The following is a 21246-nucleotide window of genomic DNA, read 5'->3' as shown; positions in this document are numbered from 1 at the left end:
ACAGACAGGGGGTAGATAGGCAGGCAGGCAGGCAGAGGGTAGGTAGGTAGGTAGACAGACAAGATTAGGTAGGTAGGTAGGTAGGTAGGTAGGTAGGTAGGTAGGTAGGTAGGTAGGTAGGTAGGTAGGTAGGTAGGTAGAGAGGCAGGCAGGCAGGCAGGGTAGGTAGGTAGGTAGGTAGGTAGGTACGTACATGATAGATAGATAGGAAGGCAGACAGACAGACAGAGGGTAGGTAGACAGACAGGATAGATAGGTAGATAGTAGATAGAAAGAAAGATAGAAAGATAGGCAGGCAGGCAGAGGGTAGGCAGGCAGGCAGGCAGACAGGATAGGTAGGTAGATAGATGATAGATAGGTAGGCAGGCAGGCAGGCAGATAGACAGACAGAGGGTAGGTAGACAGACAGGATAGATAGTAGATAGATAGATGGATAGATGGATAGATGGATAGATGGATAGATAGATAGATAGATAGATAGATAGATAGATAGATAGATAGATGATAGATAGAAAGAAAGATAGAAAGAAAGAAAGATAGAAAGATAGGCAGGCAGGCAGGCAGGCAGGCAGACAGACAGGGTAGGTAGACAGGGTAGGTAGACAGACAGGATAGGTAGGTAGATAGATGATAGATAGGTAGGCAGGCAGGCAGGCAGGCAGACAGACAGACAGACAGACAGGGTAGGTAGGGAGATAGCTAGATAGATAGATAGATAGATAGAGAGAGAGAGAGAGATGATAGATAGATGATAGATAGATGATAGATAGATGATAGATAGATGATAGATAGATGATAGATAGATGATAGATAGATGATAGATAGATAGAGATAGATGATAGATAGATGATAGATAGATAGATAGAGATAGATGATAGATAGATATATGATAGAGATAGATAGATGATAGAGATAGATAGATAGATAGATAGATAGATAGATAGATAGATAGATAGATAGATAGATAGATAGATAGATAGATAGAGGTGTGTGTGTCTGAAAATACAAAGATTTTGAGATTCTCACCATGCCTTTAAGCATTAGCATCCCTCAGTCAAACATTAGTTAGAGAGAGAGAGAGAGGGAGAGAGGGAGAGAGGAATAAAATTAGGTGAGGAAATAATCCAGGTCTTTCCCAAGAAAAAGAAATGCTTACAGTCCGTTTTCGTGCTTTTGCTGATATTTATTTAATGCATGAGTTCTGCGTTTCTCTGTCGCGATGGAATGTGAAAGGGAGCACTGACATTTATGTACTGTCCTTGAGCGATATGAGGAAGTGTGTTTAGGGAGGAACGGGGAAAGAATTTAACTTTTTCTTTTTTAATGGGAAAAGCACTCGGAATAAGGAATTCTGCTCCAATAGCTTCCCAAAGAGGGATACAACCTCAAAAATAAATGAGGAATAGTTTAATGACCATTCAAAGTTACAAAGGCAGGCGGGGGTGATTTATGTCCATTTTTCACACTTTTAACAACCGTTGCATCATCCCCAAGGTCACATGATCAAAACCCAGGCTCTTGGGAACTGCTTCACATTTATGACCGTTGCCGTGCCCTGAAGTCCCGTGATCCTCTTTTGCAACCCTTTGGACGAGCAAAGCCAAGGGGGAAAGGCAAATTCACTTTAACAACCACAACGATTCACTTAACAACTGGGCCAATCAGGATTGCAAAATGGGACAAAAGCCACTTCACAACCGTCCTTCTTAGTTTGAGCTCAATTGTGGTCGTAAGTCGAGGACTATTTGCATTCCCGGAGTCAACTTAATCACAGTGCTCGAATTCTCTTAACCGGCTGTATTTTGATTTTCACATTCTCCTGCGCTTCCTTCTCCTCGCGCGAAAAGCTATGCAATGGTCAGTGAACGGGAAAAAAAAGAAAGATGGTTCACATCTTTCAAGCCAAAACGTGGTTTGTTTCTGTACAGCAAGCCACAATTCTTGGCTTCCGCTCGCTGCGTGGACTCGGCCAGTTCTAACTCCGGAATTAACGCGCGGGTGAGAAAGCTGCAGTGTAACGCAATCCAGAAACCCCGTACGCGCAGACGCTCCTAGGCACTGAGAACAATGAGAGCATCAGGAAGGGGGTGTTTGGCGCAGGGAGCAAATACACACAAGTGCAGATTATTGACTTTTTAGAACAATAAGTGCAACTGAGTGCTGGGGACAAGAACGATATCCAGCGGTGGAGCCAGAAGCTCGCCGGGTCACTGCCACAAAATTAGACCTTCCCAGCCAGTTCAAAGCTCTCCGCTCCAAAAATGATGCGGCTGGAATAATGCCAGCAATAGGAGTTGGTTGGTTTCTTTCTCCTTCCCCTTCGTTTCTGTGCCGGAAAAAAAAACAACACAGACCCCAAGGAAGGGACAAGAGTTTGTGGACTATTGCACTATTGCAGAGTTGGAAGGGACCTTGGAGGTCTTCTAGTCCAACCCCCTGCTCCAGCAGGACAGCCTCCTTATACCATTCAGGACACATGGCCGTCCAATCTCTTCTTTAAAACTTCCGATGTTGGAGCAGCCGCAATTTCTGGAGGAAGCAAGCCATACCACTGGTTAATTGTTCTCACTGCCAGGAAATTTCTCCTTAGTTCTAGATTGCTTCTCTCCTTGATCAATAGAGGGAGGGAAAGAAGATAGAAAGGAAGAAGGAAGAGAGGGAGGGTGGAAGAATTTAGAATAACATAGTTGGAAGGGACCTTGGGGGTCATCTAGCTCAAGGAGAAGACCATGTACCATTCCAGACAAATTGTGCCATCTCTTCTTGAAGCTCCTCAAGCAATGGAGCTCCCACAACTTCTGGAGGCAAGTCGTTCCACCGATTAATTGTTCTCATTGTCAGGAAATGCCTCCTTAGTTGGAGGTCAGTTCTCCCCTTGATCAATAGAGGGAGGGAAGGAAGATAGAAAGGAAGACGGAAGGGAGGGTGGAAGAATTCAGAATAACATAGTTGGAAGGGATCTTGAAGATCGTCTAGACCAACCCCCTTGCCCTCGCAGGAATCCTATACTATTTCTGGTAAATGGCTGTCCAGTCTTTTCTTAAAAACTTCCCGGTTTGGGGCATCCACAATTTCCAAAGGCAATTTATCCCACTGGTTAATTGCTTCCAATGTTAGGAATTTTCTCCACAATTTCCCATCCATTGCTTCTTGTCTTTTGGGGGAAAACAATTTGCCACCCTCCCTCTTGTTCGTTGCAGTCCCTCAAATATTGGAACTCTGCTATCATGTCACCCCCTAGTCCTTCTTCCAGCGTACCCAATGCCTACTTTAATTTTGGGGGTGTCTCTCAGTAGAAAAGGAAGAACTTCTCACGTGTTCTCAGAGATGGTAGGTAGACATCACAACCATGTGAGGCTTTGGGTTTTTTTTTAATAACTGGAGTCTCTTGGAGTGTGTGTGAGAGAATTACCCCAGGTGCATCCTCTCTCTCTTTTTCATGTAAATGAATGTGTGCCACATACGAAGAAAAAGCTAAACCACACACTTGAATTACAAGAAGAAGAAAATCATCTTTATAACTGTGGTTTCCTCCTCCTTCAACAGGACCTCACCAAGGATAGCGTTCTCAAAACAGGAGTTCTGATTTCCCCTTGTAATTATTTAAGAATGAAAGAATTGGAGGGGACCTCGGAGGTCTTCTAGTCTAACCCCCCCTGCGCAAGCAGGAGACTGTCTACCATTGTCCGATCTCTTCTTAAAAACCTCCTTTTAAGGGGAGGAGGGAGGGGGTGATGGAGGAAGGAAGGAACGAAAAGAGAAGGGAGGGAGGAAGAAATGAGGGAGGGAAGGAAAAGAGAAGGGAGGGAGGAAGGAAGGAACAAAAAGAGAAGGGAGGGAGGAAGAAATGAGGGAGGGAGGGAAGGAAAAGAAGGGCGGGAGAAATGAAGGAAGGAAGGAAATGAGAAGCGAGGGAAGGAAGGAAAGGTGATTATAGAACAGGACGGCGGGAGGGGGTTGGACTAGAAGACCTCCTAGGTCCCTTCCAACACTTGTATTGTTATTCTACTATCCGTCCTTCCTCCTTCCCTTCCCTCTGGAGGTTTTCAAGAACAGATTGGGGCAGCCATTCGTCTGAAATACTTAGGGTTTCCCGCTCAAGCAGGAGGTTGGACTAGAAGACCTCCAAGGTCCCTTCCAACTCCATTATTCTGTTATTCTCCCTTGCTACACAAGGCAATGGTTAAATCAGCCGTGCCTGATTTTTGCAATTTTTTTTATTTTGCTTAACAATTGTTAATAGCAATAGCAATAGCAGTTAGACTTATATACCGCTTCATAGGGCTTTCAGCCCCCTCTAAGCGGTTTACAGAGTCAGCATATCGCCCCCAACAACAATCTGGGTCCTCATTTCACCCACCTCGGAAGGATGGAAGGCTGAGTCAACCTTGAGCCGGTGAGATTAGAACCGCCGAACTGCAGATAACAGCCAGCTAAAGTGGCCTGCAGTACTGCACCCTAACCACTGCGCCACCTCGGCTCTTCTTAAGTGAACCTCAGCAGTTGTTAAGCGAATCGTGTGGTCATTATGCGAACCGGCCCTTAGAAGCCAGCTGGGAAGGTCTCAAACGTGGCTCCAGGTCACCGACATAATTGCACGCCGTTACTAAGCCCCTGGATTTTGATCCCGTGGACTGCAGTGATACTGCAGTGGTCGTAAGCGCGAGGATTGGTTTTGCAAGTCACTTTTTTTTCAGTGCCGTTGTAGCTTTGAATGGACGCTAAACGGATGTTCCTAAGTTGAGGACTGCCTCTTTAACTGATAGTAAAAGACAGAAATATTTACAACTCAGCTGTTTCCATTGTCAACTTACAACTTAGTTGAGGTACCTATGCTTATGCGGAGCAGGCAAGGTGATTTGGCTTCCAAACTTCTGAATTTTCCAGAAATGGTTTGCTAAAGCTTTTAGTGGTTTTTTCCCCCCCTTTCTTATTTTTTTTTGTCTTAATATTGTGGCTACCATCGCAATCTTGATTTATTTATTTTTAACCTTCTATTGATCCCGGTGAAACACGAAATGCCTTAATTATTCATTGTCTCTGTTTCCGATTGATTTTTGTCTTTTTAAGTAGCTCGAGATATTAATTTCAAAAAGGGGAGGGGGACGGCGGTGATGGACTAAACATTTCTGCCTGGAAATAGCCGGTAATGTTTTTCCGTCACCAATCCCCACACGGGTCGAAGTTATGAATTTTGGGACTTTAAATCGGTGCCTTCTTACATAGTAAAAAGGTTTTTTATTTTTCCCTTTCAAACTCATTCTTAGATGTATATCTAAGTATATCTAAATTGCTATTTAACATTTTGTCTATCCATCATAGTCTCTTTATTCATTTTTACATACGTATATATAATACAGTTTGGGTCACTTTCTTGAGTGTGTTGATTTCCTTTGTTTTAATGCAAGGTCTCTCTGGATTTCAGAATAAGGTCTGTTCTTTTTTTAAAAATTATTATTCATCAGTACATTGCTCTGGGAATCTGAATGGTTGGAAAGGCAGGTATAAATATTTCAAATCGGGGGAATGCAAATGTTGGAAAAACAATCTGCCAAGGCATACGATGGGCATTTTAAAAATGGAATTTGCAGAAGGTAGAAAGACAATCCTAATATTTTCCTTCAGGGAACTTCTTTAGAAGTGGAGCGGGGGGGGGACGACCACGTGAAAAGAACGATTCTAAAAATGGACCTTTTCAAACAAAACAACATGTGAGTTTCTTCTAAAGAAGGGAGGCGCCTCTAAGAAGCTTCCATGGGACCTCAAGTCTCATCCATTGTTCCTTCTCTGGCCTTTGGGTGCTTTGGAGAATAGCTTGACCCCCTAACTCCTCTCTGTGGCAGCCCCTCAAATATTGGAAGATGCTCTCCTGTCTCCCCTGGTCCTTCTCTTCCCTAGACTAGCCAGGCCCAGTTCCTGCAACTGTTCATCGTAGGTTTTAACCTCCAGTCCCCTCATCCTCTTTGTTGCTCTTCTCTGCCCTCTTTCTAGAGTCTCAATCTCTTTTGTATAGTGTGTTGACCAAAACTGGACGCAGTATACTATACTATACTCATATCAAGGCATTATAAAGTTCAATTCAACAGAGTTGGAAGGGATCTTGTAGGTCATCTAGTCCAACCCCCTGCCCAATCAGGAGACCCTGCACCATTTCTGACCAATGGCAGTTCAGTCTCTTCTTGAAAGTCTCCAGGGATGAAGCTCCCACAACTTCCGAAGGCAACTTCTGTTCCACTGATGGATTGTTCTCACTGTTAGGAAAATCCTCCTTATTTCTAGGTTGAATCTCTCCTTGGTCAGTTTCCATTCGTTATTCCTTGTCTGGCCTTCGGGTGCTTTGGAGGATAGCTTGACCCCCTTCCTCTTCTCTGTGGCATCCCCTCAAATATTGGAAGATGCTCTCCTGTCTCCGCTGGTCCTTCTCTTCCCTAGACTAGCCAGGCCCAGTTCCTGCAACTGTTCATTGTATGTTTTAGCCTCCAGTCCCCTCATCATCCTGGCTGCAATTCTCTGCACTTTTTCTAGAGTCTCAACACCTTTTTTACAGTGCGGTGACCAAAACTGGAATCCAGTATTCCAAGTTTGGTCTTACTAAGGCTTTATATTTATATTTTACATTATATTAGTCTGAATTTCCCCTATTCCCTGGACGAGCAAAACTCAGCCTGCCACAGCCCTCCTCTAAACTCACCCGCTGTAGCTACCCAAGGCCGTTTCTGCTTCACCACATGTGTGAGATGCTCATAAGGCCACCCCTTTCCCCCCCCCCACAAAAAAAGTGTTTCAGAGTACCGGATATTTATTATTCAGCAGATTTGGGACTCCAGGAACCTCTTAACCATGGAAAGAAATGATCCACAGCAAGTTAGTTCATCTGCGAGAATTTTTGAAAGAACGCCAGGACTTGGCCGAATGCGATACTCGCTGCAGGACAGGAAGCTTTGGCTGAAAGATCGGGAAGCCGTGTGTGTGTGTGTGTGTGTGTGTGTGTGTGTGTGTATGTGTTGCCTTTTTGTGTCTCCTGTTCCCGTGGAGAGGTGGTTGCAATGCTTAATGAAGTCTCTGAAGCCAGAAGGATATATACATATACATATATACATACATACATACATACATACATACATACATACATACATACATACATACATACATACATACATCTTTCTGGCTTCAGAGACTTCAGGGAGATCAAAGCAATGTGGATTGAGGGAAGGATGCTTGCTGTTGCTCCTTCTTTGGGGCTCGTTTGGCAGGTAGTCCTCGATTTACGACCCCAATTGAGCCCAAAGTTTTTGTGGCTAAGTGAAACATTTGTAAAGTGAGTTTGTGAGAGAACTGTCAAGCTCAGAGGATTCCCACAGTCCTCTTCCTCTTTTGCGCCTCCTCCTCCTCCTCCTCTCTGCAAACCCCATTCCCTTCTAGCACTGATGATGTTACCTAGTTGGATAGTGAAATGTCTGCAAGAAAACCACCCAGCTCAAGAGCCCCAAGGACTCTACAGTCCTCCTCCTCCTCCTCCATCACCACCATCACACCACATAACACCTATCCTCTGCGAGCTGCGCTGGCTACCTGTTGATCTCCGGGTGCGCTTCAAGGTGCTACTTGTCACTCATAAAGCCCTTCATGGTAGTGGGTCTGCGTACTTGAGAGACCGCCTACTGCCAATCACCTCCTCGCGACCCATTAGATCGCATAGATTGGGCCTCCTCCGAGTTCCATCTGCCAGTCAGTGCCGACTGGCAACTACACGGAGGAGAGCCTTCTCAGTAGTAGCTCCGACCCTTTGGAACGATTTCCCCGTGGAGATTCGTACCCTCACCACCGTCCAGGCCTTCCGCACAGCCCTCAAGACCTGGCTAGCCCGTCAGGCCTGGGGACAAAGATAACTGCCCCCACCCGAATGATGAATGAATGTTGCTTATTATTTTACTTTATGTATTGTATGTGTTATTGTTTGTATATCCCTTTCCCCTCATTTTATGTAAGCCGCCCTGAGTCCCCTCAGGGAAAAGGGCGGCCTATAAGTGTTAATAAATACTCAAATACTCAAATCACAAACTCTATTTCCTACTAGCACTGATGATGTTACCTAGTTGGATAGTGAAATGTCTGCAAAAAATTGCCAAGCTCAAAACCCCCACAATTCAACTCTGAGCTACAAATATTCTCCTTTATCGGCAAAAGTCTGCCTCTCCCTCCCTCTCCCCTCTCTCTTTCTCTTTCTCTTTCTTTCCCTCTCTCACTCTGTCCCTTTCTCTCACTTTCCCTCTCTCTCCCTTTCTCACTCTTTCTGTCCCTTTTCCTCCCTCTCTCTCACTGACTTTCAGTCCCTTTCCCTCTCTCTGTCTGTCCCTTTCTCCCCCCTCTCTCTTTCTCCCTTCCTCTCTCTCTGTCCCTTTCTCCCCCTCCCTCTCTCTTTCTCTTCCCCTCCCTCCCTCTCTCTCTATCTCCTTTCTCCCCCTCTCTTTCTCTCCCCCTCCCTCCCTCTCTGTCCCTTTCTCCCCCTCCCTCTCTCTTTCTCTCTCCCTCCTTCCCTCCCTCTCTGTCCCTTTCTCCCCCTCCCTCTCTCTTTCTCTCTCCCTCCTTCCCTCCCTCTCTGTCCCTTTCTCTTCCTCCCTCTCTCTTTCTCTCCCACTCCCTCCCTCTCTCTCTCTGTCCCTTTCTCCCCCTCCCCCTCTCTTTCTCTCCCCCTCCCTCCCTCTCTGTCCCTTTCTCTTCCTCCCCCTCTCTCTTTCTCCCCCTTCCTCCCCTCCTTCCCACTTGGCACACCCTTATCTCAAAAAAACAAACCCGAATCTCCCATTCAGCAGGTTGCTGCCTGGGCTCAGCAGCCACCAAGCGACTGGCTCCGTCAGTCGTCAGCGCTCCAGATCACCTGATGGCAGGTCAAAGGGGTAACGTCATTGTTCCTCTCTCTCCCCCCCCCTTCCCTCCTGTCCCACACTCCTGCCTGCCTGCCGTTTTGCCTGGGTGGGGCAGGCTCCTTCCTGTGGGGGAAGAACCCGACACTCTCCCAAGTTCCATCTTTCTCCTCCCACCCCCTGAAAAGCAGGTTTGGCCTCCATTTCCCTTTCTCCTGCAGGGCGCGGAAGAAGCCGTTGCCCGTCCGGTTTCTCCTGGATGCGCCTCTCCTCCGGGAGTCCTGCTCGGTCCTCTTTCTAGCAGGCTCGAAGGGGAAGGATTCTTTTTAACTTTTCCCGAGGACGGCTCTCGTTGGTTCTCCTTCTACCGCTCCTCTGCTTCTTCCCTCCTTCCTCTCCAACTTGCCTGGAAAACCTCCCACAGGCTTGACAAGCAGCCCAGGTGTAGCTCGCCCGCTTGCGAAAGGCGCAGCTCAGGTATCGGAGGTGGAGACTCCTCACCGGTTGGATGAGGAAGGCCAACACTTCCTCCCTCCGGGCTGCGCTGCGGCTGTACTTTGCTCCTTGGGAAGGAAGGTGGTGCTTGGGGGCCAGCAGCCCACAAAGAAGAAGCCGTAATGCGTCGGCAGAGGCCGTTCCCACGGGGCAACCTGGCCTTTTGAGCCCCTTTTGATCCTCGCTTTGCTGTCATCGGGGAGACACCGAGGCCCGAAGGAATCTGGCATCTGACTTATCTCCGTCTAAGGCCTGCATGGATCAGTGAGAGACAGACACCCCCACCCCCAACTTCCGCACCCGGCTGGCAACGTCTCCCCGGCTGGCAACGGGGCGCCACGGAGTAAAAGAGGCAGCGGCAGGCCGAGAGGCCGCCGTGCGAAGCGCCGAGGCAGACGGTTTTTAATGAGTGGAGAAAACGGATACCGAGCGACAATGGGAGTAGTAAGTCTCGAGTTATTCGCAACGCTTGCGGGCGGCTTCTGGGGTGCCTGTTCTGGAATTTGGGGTAGGGCTCGAGCTTTTATACGAACCTGCTGATAATAGCCGCTAAATATGTTTCAGAATTCTAAAAAATTGATATAATTCCATATGTTTGGAGCCGATTCTTGCCATCAAGAGTTTCATTTCTTAAATGGCTCAGCCTGGTTGGCTTGGGGGGGGGGGGTGTCTCCAGCTCAACGGCGTTCATCCCATCTCCGAATCTTGCTCTCTTTGGAGGATTTAAAAGATCCCCCCATCCCAATCTTGAAAAGATTTTAAAACTTGTTAGAGGAGGAAGCTGGAATGATTTGGGGAGTTTTGAGCCTGGGAAAGTTTTTTACTTCCCTTTTTCTTCTGGTTCCTTCTCTTCTTCCCCAGTAGGAGAACAGAGTGAGGAAGAGGCTAAATAAAAGAGTCTTATTAATTTATATATGATCCACAGCCTGTGTCCCCCCTCCAGGGGATTGTGATTCGGGAAGGGGCCACAGCAAGATCCGTTCATTTTTTTTAAACGGAGCTCTCTGGCGAAAAGGAAATGTTTCTCGTGAAAAATCACCTTTCGGTAGCATAGGACTATGTGAGCATTTTTTTCCCCCTTTTATTTAAAAAAATATAACATTCCCGTGGATTAATTTGTTAACTAATCACTGGATGGACATTTTTCTATGAGCAAATCCCCAATTAGGTTAGATTAAAAAAAGAATTTGGAAGAATTATCTTTCAGCACCGGAATTCGAGACCGAAATTCACCCTTTGTGGGCAGAAAGGAAGCTGAAAATGAGGGCCTCATTTTTTTCCCTTTACTCTGAGAAAGACGCCATTAAAGTGTCGCCGGTCCCCCCCCCCAAAAAAGGGGGGGTTTTCAAAACCCTTTTCAAAAAAGTTTTCAAAAAATAAAAAAGTCCTCGAAACGTTGAGAGGTGGCTGCTTTAAAAAGCAACCCCTCCCTCGCCGTCAAACCCATGATTGGCACCTCCTAAAATGCCCTAAAACCCACCCCACAAGACATGTACCCCCATGTTGCTGGACCCCAAGGCCCCCATAGCCCACGGGGAGGACCCCCAACAGATCTGGAGCGAGGCCCTCCGCCGTTGGGAAAGTTGGAAACCTTTGGCTCCAGGCCTCGGCCCGTTCTCGCAGGTGTAAGTTGATCTCGGGGCTTTTCAAAGCGGTGAAACCGAAGATCCGTGGGCTTCTCGCGGATACGTTTCCTGCTCAAAGACTTGTAATCTTTTAGGTGAAAGGCGGGCGGGAAAGGAGTGGTCATTCCTTAAGAAACGTGATTTATTTTATTATTTTGGGGGGGAGTTCGTCTGAATCACCGTTCGAAAAAAGGAGGACGCCTTTCGGCATCATCCAAAGGAGTGGCGGCTTTGAAAAGCCAAACACTTCGGATACAAAGGAAATCGTTTCTCCTCCCTGCCGGAAACTGGCCATAACAGGATAAAGATAATCCTCGTAAAAAACACTAGGCGGTCCTCAACTTAGCGGCCATCGTGATTTGAGCTCGAAATTCCCGCTGCTAAGCGAGACATTTGCCAAGGGAGTTTTGCTCGATTTTACGCACCGTTCCTGGCCGCCGTTGTTCAGTGAATCGCTGCAATTGTTCAGCTCGTAACCCGGTTGTTAAGTGAATTTGGTTTCCCCGCTGACTTGGTTTCGGTCGCAGTGTCCCCAGAGTCACTGACAAGCAAAGTCAACGTTGTTTGCTTAACAACCGTGTTACTAACTTAACGACCGCAGTGATTCACAAGGGTGGCAGACTCCACTTAACACATGTCTCACTTAGGAGAAATGTTGGGCTCGATTGTGGTCGTAAGCCGAGGACGACCTGTAACTGGCCAGTGGACCAGTTACCTGACCCCTGGGATACTGCCACCGTCCCGAAACCGTCATAAATATGAGTTGGTTGCCGAAAGCATTCGAATTTCGATCACGCAACCGTGGGGATTTCGTACGACGGTTGTAAGTGTGGCAAAACAGTTCCTAAGTTCATGTTTATCAGTCGTGACTTCAACCGGTTGTTAAGTGGAGGACAGCAAGTGTTTTTAGCGAGTCTGGAAGGAGTTGCCCGGCCTTTTCCAAACAGTGAGTCACGAAATGGAGTTAGGAATTTATAGTATAATAATCGGCTTTTATAGTGCTATAATTCTGCATGCAATCTCAAGCCTTTAACAAGCCCAGCTTGCAGAAGCATGCTTCACACACACACACACAGTCCTCGACTTACAATAGTTTGCATTGTAATGACCGCTCGAAGTTACGACAGAACTGAACAAAGGGACTTAAGGCCATTTTTTTCACACTTAATGACCATCGCCGCATTCCCCCCCCATGGTCACGTGATTTGCATTTGGATGCTTGACAACCGACTCACCTTTACGACGGTTGCAGTGTCCCCGGGGTCACGTGGTCCCCCTTTTACGACCTGACAAGCCAAGTCAGTGAAGAAGCCACTTAACAGCCGTCACTTAAGGCGACTTTTCACGTAGCGGCATCCCCAGGGTGACACTGGCAAGCAGAGTCAGCAAGGAAGCCAGACCCACTCAACCAACCGCGTTACTAACTTAACGACCGCTGGGAAGCACGAGGGCGGCGCAGAATCCATTTAACACACGTCTCGCTTAAGCCGCGGAAATGTTGGCCTCGGTTGTGGTCGTAAATCGAGGGTGACCTTCAAGTGGCCAGGGAGATCAGTCAGTGGTCCGTGACCATCGCTGACTCTTCTTCCTCCATTCTCGGTTTCGCCGTTCCCCTTTGCTGGATGAGCCCACAGGCAAGAAATTACATTAATGCTAATCGCGCTAACCCAATTTCCGCCCCGTGTTCTTGCGGCTGCCGGCTGAGCGACATGTTCCAGCCTTTTACTTTGCAATAAAACAGGCCGGCTTTTTCCAGCCATTTTGGCGTTGCGCTTGCTGTGGGTGTGTTTCACTGACTTAAGACCTGTAGCTTTGTTCTCTCTCTCTCTCTCTCTCTTTTTTAAGTGATCTTTTAAACTCTGGTTTATTTACCTCTTCATATATTCCAACATTAGCTTCCTGGCGGTAAAATAAACTTTTTTTTCTTTAAACTTGTACAAAAAAAAAAAAACAGCAACCCTGAAGAATTTGTTTCGGGATGGGTTGTGCACAGTGTATGTTAGCAAAATATTGACGCTCGACCAACCTCTGCAAAGAGAAAGAACAGAATAGAGTAGAATTGAATTGAATTAGAGGAATAGAACAGAATAGAAATTCGTTCAGTGAGTTTTGTCCCATTCTACAGCTTTTTTTGCCGCAACCGACTCGCATTTATAACGGTTGACATGTCCCAACAACCACAACAACTGGGTAGCTAACGACCGGAGCGATTCACTGAAGAAACGCGGCGAGAAAAGTCGTTAAAGTGGGACAGAACTCCACTTAACAAGTTTCTCACTGAGTAGGCGGGATTTTCGGTGTATTCAGTGTATAAGACGCACCCAAATTTTTAGCCTCTTTTTTGAGGGAAAAGGGTGCGTCTTATACTCTGAAAAATACGGTACATAGGGTTTCCTGCTTGAGCAAGGGGTTGGACTAGAAGACCTCCAAGGTCCCGTCCAACTCTGGCTCTGTTAAGCTTCTGTTTCTCTAACTTGGTTTCCGGAAGAGCTGGAGAGAAAGAAAAGCTGTAGGAGCACTCTGCAAACCTCCTAAATGCTATGTAATACCCTTTCTCTTGAAAAAAAAATGGGCCTGTTTTCGTGAAAAATGGGCCATTTGTGGGTGGTCTGCAGAGTACAAAACCTTTTTTTTAAATTTTTATTTGCCTCTTCAAAACCTTGGTGCGTCTTATACTCCGAAAAATCCGGTACTTGATGGCTCATGGTTTTTCCCAGAGATAATGGATGTCATCTTTTATTCATTGATAAAGCATTTGTGCTAAGGCAGAGATATTTTTTAAATGTATTATCGTGGTAGAAGTGACTCTTCGGGGAAACGTTGTACTGTCTCTCTCAAAGTAGCAAGGCTTGTCTTGTTAGCCTTTCGTAGTTATTCAGAAGCGCCTCCCAAATTCAGAGATGGAGTACAGGTAGTCCTCGACTTACGGCTACCACGGAGCCCCTCCCAAATTATCTGTTGCTAAGCGAGACGTCCGTGAAGTGAGTTTCGCCCCGTTTCCTTGCCACCGTTGTTTTAAGTCGGCCGCGGCAGTCGTTCAGTTAGTAAACACCGTTGTTAAGTCAATCTGACTCCCCCGTCGACTTGGCTTGTCGGAAGGTCGCAAAAAAAGGGGAATTTACGTTGACCCCGGGACTCTTCAACCGTCATAAATATGAGGAGTCGGTCGGCAACCCTCTGAATTGTGATCCGGTGACCGGATGGGAATGCTGCAGTGGTCGTAAGTGTGAAAACGGCTCTCTTTTTTTTAGTGGCGCTGTAACTTTGAACGGTCGCTAAATGAACTGTTGTAAGTCGAGGACTGCCTGTGTCTGTGGGTATGCGCGGATGGAATGTGTTATGAAAGGCTGTTGCCCTCATGCCATCCTGCTAGCCACCCCAGACATCTCAGGATGTTGGGGAAAATTGGGATCCAGTGGGCCCTTTGACCTGGTTAGGACATTGTGTGATGGTTTTGTTAGATATTTAAAGGGCTGCCATGGCAAGGCCTTTCCGAAGCAATTGACATATTCCCAAAAGGGGATTTTGACTGAACATTGGGGCAGGTGGGACCCTTTGTGGTGGGATAAACGGATGTAGAACGGAAGACCTCCAAAGTCCCATTCTATTCAACAGAATAACAGAATAACATTCTATTCTACATTTTACATTCTCTTCTATATTCTGATCTAAGCCAGTGTTTTTCAACCTTTTTTGTGCAAAGGCACACTTTTTTCATGAAAAAAATCACGAGGCACACCACCATTAGAAAATGTTAAAAAAATTTAACTCTGTGCCTATATTGACTATATATAAAGTAATTTTCCCACGGCACACCTTACACTATGTCACGGCACACTAGTGTGCCGCGGCACAGTGGTTGAAAAACACTGATCTAAGCTATTTATTCTTATTCTATTCTAAACATTTGTAAAAGTTCTTTTTTTCTAAAATTTTCAATTAAAAAAAAACCTGAGAAACGTGGTGAGGCTCCTTCCATGAACAGCAGTTTGTGTGTGGGGGTCACCAGGGTTTGTGTGTGTCCGAAGCCCCATTTTTTTGGAAGTGTTTTCCGAAAGGCGCCCGGTGCTCCTAATTGCCTGGCAGATAAAATATCTCTTCTTCCAACCATCACATCTTAGCGGAGAAGAGCTGGCCATGGATTTTGGCGTGGAGATAAGTCTAAAGTAATGTCCCGATATTTGAGGGACTGCCCCTCAAAAAAGGGGGTTCTCCTATCTCCAAAGGACATAAAGGCAGTAGAAGAAGCAACAGATGGAAACTAACCAAGGCGGGAAGCAATCTGGAATTAAGGAGGAATTTCCTGACAGTTAGAACAATTAATCACTGGAACAACTTGCCACCAGAAGTTGTGGGTGCTCCAACACTGGAGGTTTTCAAGAAGGGACTGGACATTTTTCTGGACTGGGATAGAGTCTCCTTCTTGAGCAGGGGGTTGGTCTAGATGACCTTCAGGAGCTGTGGGTGCTCCAACACTGGAGGTTTTCAAGAAGAGACCGGACAGCCATTTGTCTGGAACAGGATAGGATCTCCTGCTTGAGCTGGACTAGAAGACCTCCAAGATCCCTTCCAACTATTATTCTCTTCAATCCAGGGGGCGGGGTGGAGGTTGAGTTGATAGCAGTCTTCAAATATTGGAGGGGCTGCCAGAGAGAAAGGGGAGTGAATTTATTTTCCAAAGCACCAGAAGCAATGGGTGGAAACTAAGCAAGGAGAGAAGCAACTTAGAACCGAGGAGAAATTTCCTTGACAGTTAGAACGATTAACCAGTGGAACAACTTGCCTCCAGAAGTTGTGAATGATCCAACACTGGAAGTCTTTAAGATGTTGGATAAAAATTTGCCTGAAGTGGCGTAGAGTTTCTTGCCTAGGCAGGGGGTTGGACTAGAAGACCTCCAAGGTCCCTTCCAACTCTGTTATTCTTTTAACTCAAGGTTGACAGGTAGAAAAGCAGGAAAATTTATTTTGACAGTGCGCATCCTCAAGGCTGCCCAGTCTCTTGCGGTGGTGGTTTTGGTTGTTGTCTGTTGTCTGTTGTCTTAACAAAACCTCAGAAACCTTCCCGGGTCTCAGCTGTGCTCTCTTTGATGTGCCAATGCGACCCGCAGGGGGTTCTCGACTCTTCATTTCCCCCTGTGCAAAATGGGCACCATCCTGGCAGGCTGGATAGGATAAGCCGAATACGGCGGGCACAACTGGTATTTCCAAGCAGGGATGTGGTATTACTATGTTTCCCTGAAAACAAGACAGGGTCTTATTTTTCTTTTGACCCCCAAAATAAGCGCTTGGCCTTATTTTTGGGGAGACCTTATTATTTTTGAGGTGCATAAGGCGGAGAATGTGGTCACCTCTTGGCTGCTTCTGTGTTACATTTTCAGGGACGGGCTTATTTTTGGGGGAGGGATTATTTTAGCGCATGTGCTCAAAAACCCAATTGGGCTTATTATCCAGGGAGGTCTTATTTTCAGGGAAACAGGATAGATAGAGTCAGATAGATAGATATATAGACAGATAGATGATAGAGACAGATAGATAGATAGATAGATAGATGATAGATAGATAGATAGATAGATAGATAGATAGATAGATAGATAGATAGATAGATAGATAGATAGATAGATAGATGATAGATAGATAGATAGATAGATAGATAGAGATAGATAGATAGATAGATAGATAGATAGATAGATAGATGATACATACATACATACATACATACATACATACATACATACATACATACACACAGATAGAATATATATATATGGAGAGAGAGAGAGAGATAATAGATAGATAGATGATAGATAGATAGACAGATAGATGATAGAGATAGATAGATAGATACATACGTACGTACGTACATACATACATACATACATACATACATACATGATCGAGATAGATAATAGATAGATAGATAGATGATAGATAGTCAGATAGATAGATATATAGACAGATAGATGATAGAGATAGATAATAGATAGCTAGATGATAGGTAGTCAGATAGATAGATAAATAGATATATAGACAGATAGATGATAGAGATAGATAATAGATAGCTAGATGATAGGTAGTCAGATAGATAGATACATAGACAGATAGACAGAGATAGATAGATAGATAGATAGATAGATAGACAGATAGACAGAGATAGATAGATAGATAGATAGATAGATAGATAGATAGATAGATAGATAGATGATAGATAGTCAGTCAGATAGATAGATACATAGATATATAGACAGATGATAGAGATGGATTGATGATGGATGGATGGATGGATGGATGGATGGATGGATGTAGATAGATACCAGGTTTCCCTGAAAATGACAGGGTCCTATTTTCTTTTGACACACACCCCCCAAAAAATAAGCACTTGGCCTTATTTTCAGGGAGGTCTTATTATTTTTGAGGTGCAGGAGGCTGTGAGCGTGGTCACCTCGTGGCTGCTGCTGTGTTGCAATATTTTCAGGGGTTTGCTGATTTTAGTGCCTGCGCTCAAAAGCCCGATTGGGCTTATTATCCGGGGGAAGGTCTTATTTTCGGGAAAACAGGGTATCTGCAGCTTGAAAGAGCCACAAGGTGTGAGGCATCCCTTGGGTTCTTATTCTGCTCATCTTTTCATGTGTTCCTTTGTTTGACTCTGCCCCAGCCTATCAATCCTGGATAGTTAACCACATCATAGGTTGAATAATCATCCCTCTTCTTTTAACGAACCCCATAAACCTTTGCATCGGAGTGGAGGGTTGGGCAACTGAATGGAACTGAGTGTTTACTGGCCAGATGCCCTTCCCGTCACCAGCGCGGAGTTTTTTTTTTCAGCAGATATATTTTCATTGCGCCCAGAGAGAGAAATATCTGCCTCTTCCTAGAGATCACTCCACACCCATGTAGGACTAGTTTTTCTTGTTCTTTTTTCCTTTCCCCGCAATTATTTGCATTGGGATTATTCTTTATACTATTTATGTGGTTTGCATTTGTTGTCATGTCATTGCACCAACGGGCTGAAACCAATTTCGTTGTATTTATTTTGTACAACGACAATAAAGGCTATACTAATACTATACTAATCCTAATTACTAAGGAGAAACTTCCTGACAGTGAGAACAATTAATCAGTGGAACGACTGGCCTCCAGAAGGTGTGAATGCTCCAACATTGGAAGTTTTTAAGAAGATGTTGGATATCCATTTGTCTGAAGTGGCGTAGGGTTTCCTGCCTTGGCAGGGGGTTGGACTAGAAGACCTCCAAGGTCCCTTCCAACTCTGTTATTCTATTTTAATTGGGGTCGTAGGTCTGTATCGCAGGCAGAGTGGAGTGGTATAAAAACCGAACTCATCTCAATCCTTTCTCTCTCTCTCTCTCCCCCTCTCCCTTCCCCTTCCGTCTCTCCAGCCGGCCTTGGGACACCCAGATTCCAAGACCAGCGGCAAGGCCAACATGCTTCGAGGGCGCATCCCTGCCACCTCCGCCGACGAGCAGCCCCACATCGGGAACTACCGCCTGCTGAAGACCATCGGCAAGGGCAATTTTGCCAAAGTCAAGCTGGCGCGCCACGTTTTGACGGGGAAAGAGGTGAGGGCGTCCCCCGGAGAAGCCAGGAGAAGCAACAAACCCAACTTGCTTGCGTGAAGTCGGTGCACACGCCAGCTTCCCCTGTGTGTTTGTTTTGGCTTTTGAGAAAGTGTTGATTTGACGAACAGAGGACTCTGTTTCGATTATCTCGGCTACATTCGAGCATACTTTCACACCCGCTCCTCGGCTCCTTGGCCTGTTTATTTTATTTTTCATGGGCCTTTCGGCTTTGTAGAAATGGCAGAGCCGGAAGGGACCAACACAGGGAAAGAGCCAAGGTGGCGCAGTGGTTAGGGTGCAGTACTGCAGCCACTTCAGCTGACTGCTAGTTCTGCAGTTCGGCGGTTCAAATCTCACCGGCTCAGGGTTGACTCAGCCTTCCATCCTTCCGAGGTGGGTAAAATGAGGACCCAGATTGTGGGGGCGATATGCTGACTCTGTAAACCGCTTAGAGAGGGCTGAAAGCCCTATGAAGTGGTATATAAGTCTAACTGCTAAATATTTGTAGCTCAGGGTTGAACTTGGCGCTCTCTGAGCTTGGTGGTTTTCTTGCAGACGTTTCACGGCCCAACTAGGTAACGTCATCAGTGCTAGAAGAGAGGAGGGTTTGCAGAGAGGAGGAGAGGAAATATGGGGGTCGTTGGTGCTCATTTTCTTGCAATCATTTCAACTACCCAACTAGGTAACGTCATCAGTGCTAGAAGGGGGAAAGAGGAGGAGAATTGTGGGCGGTCTCTGAGCTTGATGTTTCCCTGCAGACATTTCATGAGCCAACTATGTAACATCATCAGTGCGAGACGAGAGTAGGGTTTGCTGAGAGGATTGTGGGCTTCCCTATAATCTTCCTGTGGGACGTGGTGGCTCAGTGGCTAAGACGCTGAGCTTGTTGATCAGAAAGCTCGGCAGTTTGGCAGTTCGAATCCCTAGCGCCACGTAACGGAGTGAGCTCCCGTTGCTTGTCCCAGCTTCTGCCAACCTAGCAGTTGAAAAGCAGGTAAAAAATGCAAGTAAACAAATAGGAGCCACCTTTGGTGGGAAGGGAACAGCGTTCCGTGGGCCTTCGACGTTGAGTCATGCCGGCCACATGACCACAGAGACGTCTTCGGACAGCGCTGGCTCTTTGGCTTTGAAACGGAGAGGAGCACCGCCCCCTAGAGCCAGGAACAACGAGCACAGATGTGCAAAAAGTCTGACTTTTTTTTGGTGCTGTCTTCTCGTTCAGGTGGCTGTGAAAATAATCGACAAGACGCAGTTGAATTCCTCCAGCTTACAGAAGGTAAGCTGGGTTTTTTCCGGCTTTACGAATTTGCAGTGCTGTATTTCATTCGGCGTGGCGGGGGGCTCTGTGCAAAATGGCTGGCTTTTTGATCTCGCTTTTGTTTCTAATGGCGGGGGTGGGTGGGGTGGAGAAGCCTTTAGCAGCGATTGGCTGAGAGTGTCCCTGATGTCAGAGAAGGACAGCTGCAGTTGGTGGGAAAGCTGAGAAGGCGGGCCTGAATGATACCCTGGATTGGATTGATTGGAAGAAAAATGCAAGGGAAACTTTCTTGTCTGTCTACAAAGTGATCCCAAATTTACCATTTTTTGTATATAGTTGGAGGCTTGCTCTCTCTCTCCCCTGATGAGAAGTTTCAGGACTGGGCAAAACTTGAGACCTTCCTCCAGTTCTCATGAGCCTCAGCTAGTGGAGGATGATGGGATTTGTTTGTCCAATCCAGGCAACCTTCCCTTCCCTTCCTTCTTTGTAGGCCCAGTTGCCTTCCTTTGGGGGCCTTCACAGATTAAATCGCAGATTTAAAAGGCTTAAACCAGTCAGCACAACAATCTAGCTCAGTGTTTCTCAAACTTAGCAACTTAGGTGTCTGGACTTCAGCTCCCAGAATTCCCCAGCCAGCCTGCTTTAAGATAGGTGGACTTTGACTCCCAGAATCCCCCAGCCAGCCTGCTTTAAGATGGGTGGAGTTCCACTCCCAGAATCCCCCAGCCAGCATGCTTTAAGATGGGTGGACTTCCACTCCCAGAATCCTCCAGCCACCAGGCTTTAAGATAGGTGGACTTCCACTCCCAGAATCCCCCAGCCAGCATGCTTTAAGATGGGTGGACTTCCACTCCCAGAATCCCCCAGCCAGCCTGCTTTAAGATAGGTGGACTTCGACTCCCAGAATCCCCCAGCCAGCATGCTTTAAGATGGGTGGATTTCCACTCCCAGAATCCCCCAGCCAGCATGCTTTAAGATGGGTGGAGTTCCACTCCCAGAATCCCCCAGCCAGTATGCTTTAAGATAGGTGGACTTCCACTCCCAGAATCCCCCAGCCAGCATGCTTTAAGATGGATAGACTTCCACTCCCAGAATCCCCCAGCCAGTATGCTTTAAGATAGATGGCTTTCCGCTCCCAGAATCCCCCAGCCAGCATGCTTTGAGATGGGTGAACTTCCACTCCCAGAATCCCCCAGCCAGCATGTTTTGAGATGGGTGGACTTCGACTCCCAGAATTCCCCAGCCAGCATTCGGCAAAATACCTCCTTCCCGTGAATTTTGGTGGCAAGAGGGGAATTTTGGGAATTGCAATTCCAGCACACCAGAAGGCCTCTTAGTAAGAGGTGTGCGTGTGTGTTTGTTTGTGTTTGTGTTTGTGTGTGTGTATTGGGAAAGCTGCTTCCAGATAAGGGAGCCCAGCCATTAGAGGC

The 21246-nt window shown here is 46.4% G+C and overlaps 1 protein-coding gene across 1 annotated transcript in view; it reads left to right on the top strand.

Moving 5' to 3' along the window:
- LOC106544876 (serine/threonine-protein kinase MARK2) overlaps window positions 1-21246 on the top strand; it is a 112142-nt gene that overhangs the window by 68661 nt on the left and 22235 nt on the right. Inside the window, 2 exon segments of the mRNA XM_087705239.1 lie at window positions 18379-18558; window positions 19781-19834. Of these exon segments, the coding sequence (XP_087561365.1) occupies window positions 18379-18558; window positions 19781-19834 (234 nt within the window).

The sequence above is a fragment of the Thamnophis sirtalis genome, unplaced genomic scaffold (assembly GCF_051295495.1).
Source record: "Thamnophis sirtalis isolate CommonGarterSnake01/CBP01778 unplaced genomic scaffold, rThaSir2_p1.2 scaffold_2, whole genome shotgun sequence".
Taxonomy (NCBI): Eukaryota; Metazoa; Chordata; class Lepidosauria; order Squamata; family Natricidae; genus Thamnophis; species Thamnophis sirtalis.
The sequence above is the reverse complement of the archived record's forward strand: the minus strand, read 5'-3'. Positions and strand labels throughout refer to the sequence as shown.